The sequence below is a fragment of the Primulina huaijiensis genome, chromosome 15 (genome assembly GCF_012295235.1).
Source record: "Primulina huaijiensis isolate GDHJ02 chromosome 15, ASM1229523v2, whole genome shotgun sequence".
NCBI lineage: Eukaryota > Viridiplantae > Streptophyta > Magnoliopsida > Lamiales > Gesneriaceae > Primulina > Primulina huaijiensis.
In genome coordinates this window covers 25,428,895-25,430,644 of record NC_133320.1, presented here as the reverse complement: position 1 = coordinate 25,430,644, position 1,750 = coordinate 25,428,895, and the positions used below count along the sequence as shown (strand labels likewise).

General features: G+C 45.9%; 2 protein-coding genes across 2 annotated transcripts in view; both read left to right on the top strand.

Annotated features, from left to right (window-relative positions):
• LOC140959457 (uncharacterized) overlaps positions 1–1,345 on the top strand; it is a 7,214-nt gene extending 5,869 nt beyond the window's left edge. Inside the window, exon 5 of the mRNA XM_073417282.1 lies at positions 36–1,345. Within this exon, the coding sequence (XP_073273383.1) occupies positions 36–1,345 (1,310 nt within the window). The remainder of the gene's footprint in view (positions 1–35) is intronic.
• LOC140959456 (uncharacterized) overlaps positions 1,342–1,750 on the top strand; it is a 3,931-nt gene continuing 3,522 nt past the window's right edge. Inside the window, exon 1 of the mRNA XM_073417280.1 lies at positions 1,342–1,743. Within this exon, the coding sequence (XP_073273381.1) occupies positions 1,342–1,743 (402 nt within the window). The remainder of the gene's footprint in view (positions 1,744–1,750) is intronic.

Here is a 1,750-nt window from a genome sequence, read left to right as displayed (position 1 = left end):
ACCTTTTAAATTTGCTCTGGTTGGAAAAATTTCAGGTAATAGATCTCTAGTTCCAAACTCTGGTATTTCTGCGGCTTTTGCTAAGTTGGGACTAGTTAGATCTTTTGATTTAAAGTTCTTGCCTCGAGGTTTTCTTGTTATTACACTTGCTTGTGAAGAAGACTATGCGTTCTTTTGGACTAAGGGGGTTATGCAGGTGGGACCTCTGTCGATCCGCTTCTCTAAGTGGACACCAGAGTTTAATCTTCAGGAGGAGTCACCCATTGCCCCTGTTTGGATTCGCTTCCCGGGTCTTCCCCTTCATTTGTTTTCTAAACCAAGTCTCTTTGCTTTGGCTAAAATTGTGGGGAAACCGGTGAAGATGGATGATCATACTGCAGACTCTTCTCGGGGTGCCTTTGCTCGCGTCTGTGTTGAAATCAATGTGTTGGAACCGCTAGTCAAAGAAATTTGGGTGGGTTGGGGTGATCATGCTCAAGAAATTGAAGTCATTTATGAGCGAATCCCCGGATACTGCATGGATTGTAAAATGCTGGGTCATTCGACCAGTGTTTGTTATTCTCATGGAAAAAATCCCAAACCCGTTCGTCCTAAGCCTGCTGATCGTGCTTCTGGTCAGTCTCCCACATCTACAGAGCCTGCCCCTCCAGGGGGTGTTAACCCTGGTTTTAATATGGGGACCCAGCCTCAGCTTCAGAAAAATGGCACGGGTCCCGGACGTAGAGGGAGAAAGAGGCCAGTTCGGAAGGTTCTTCCACGAAAGAATCCTCTTGATTCGAATCCTTTTGAGGTGCTCTCGCATGGGCAGGATTCGGAGCCTGGTTCTGTTGGATTTGATTGTGTTGATATGGATCCTCCATGTGGTAATATGGAGAATGCCGGTGTTAAGTCTTCTGGAAAGGATCAATTGGAGTGTGTTCTTGTTGAGGGTGTGAACCTCAGTGATGAGGTTATTGATGGAGGGTTACAGTTGGATGATTGTGTGGATGGTATTGGGGTCCTGTCTACTAGTGGATTGCCTGTGTTTGGTTCTCTGGGGCCTTGCACTTTGAATCACAGTATTCATTCCATCCCCTCTGTTCCTTTGTCTCCTGATGTTGCCTCCTCTACGGTAGAGGAATTGGTTGCTAGGCAGGGTCCTTCTGTCAGTGAGTTGGTCTTCCGACTGGAATCTGCTGGAGATACTGATAAGGAATTTGATCGACATTCTGATTCGGGTGATGGCTGTCGGTCTGAAAGTCGTATTCTGGATGATGATATGGGAGCTATTAAGAAAAGGAAGGAGACTGCTTTTCATAAGTCGCGAAAAAAGCGACAGGGCGGGTCTCGTGCCCATTCTCCATGAATTTTCTCATATGGAATGTCAGGGGGCTCCGGAGCTCGGAGTCCCAACAAAGGCTACATGCCCATGTGAAAGAAAAAAGAGTCAAGATCTTGGCTATTTTGGAACTCATGATTGATCTCGATGTTGGTTTTATGACTCGTCGTTTTGGTTTTTCTCGAGTTATATCGAACTCATCGGGTCATATCTGGGTTTTCTTTTCTGAGGATGTGATGGCTGAGTGTCTCCTTGATCACACTCAATTCCTTCATTTCCGGGTTTCTGCACCTTTTTTGCCGACCACTGTCTTTTGTTCCTTTGTTTATGCTAAGTGTGACTACATTGAGCGCAGACAGCTTTGGACTTCTTTGCTTCAGGTTAAGCCTGATCAGGGTCCTTGGCTTGTTGGTGGTGACTTTAATGTAGTTA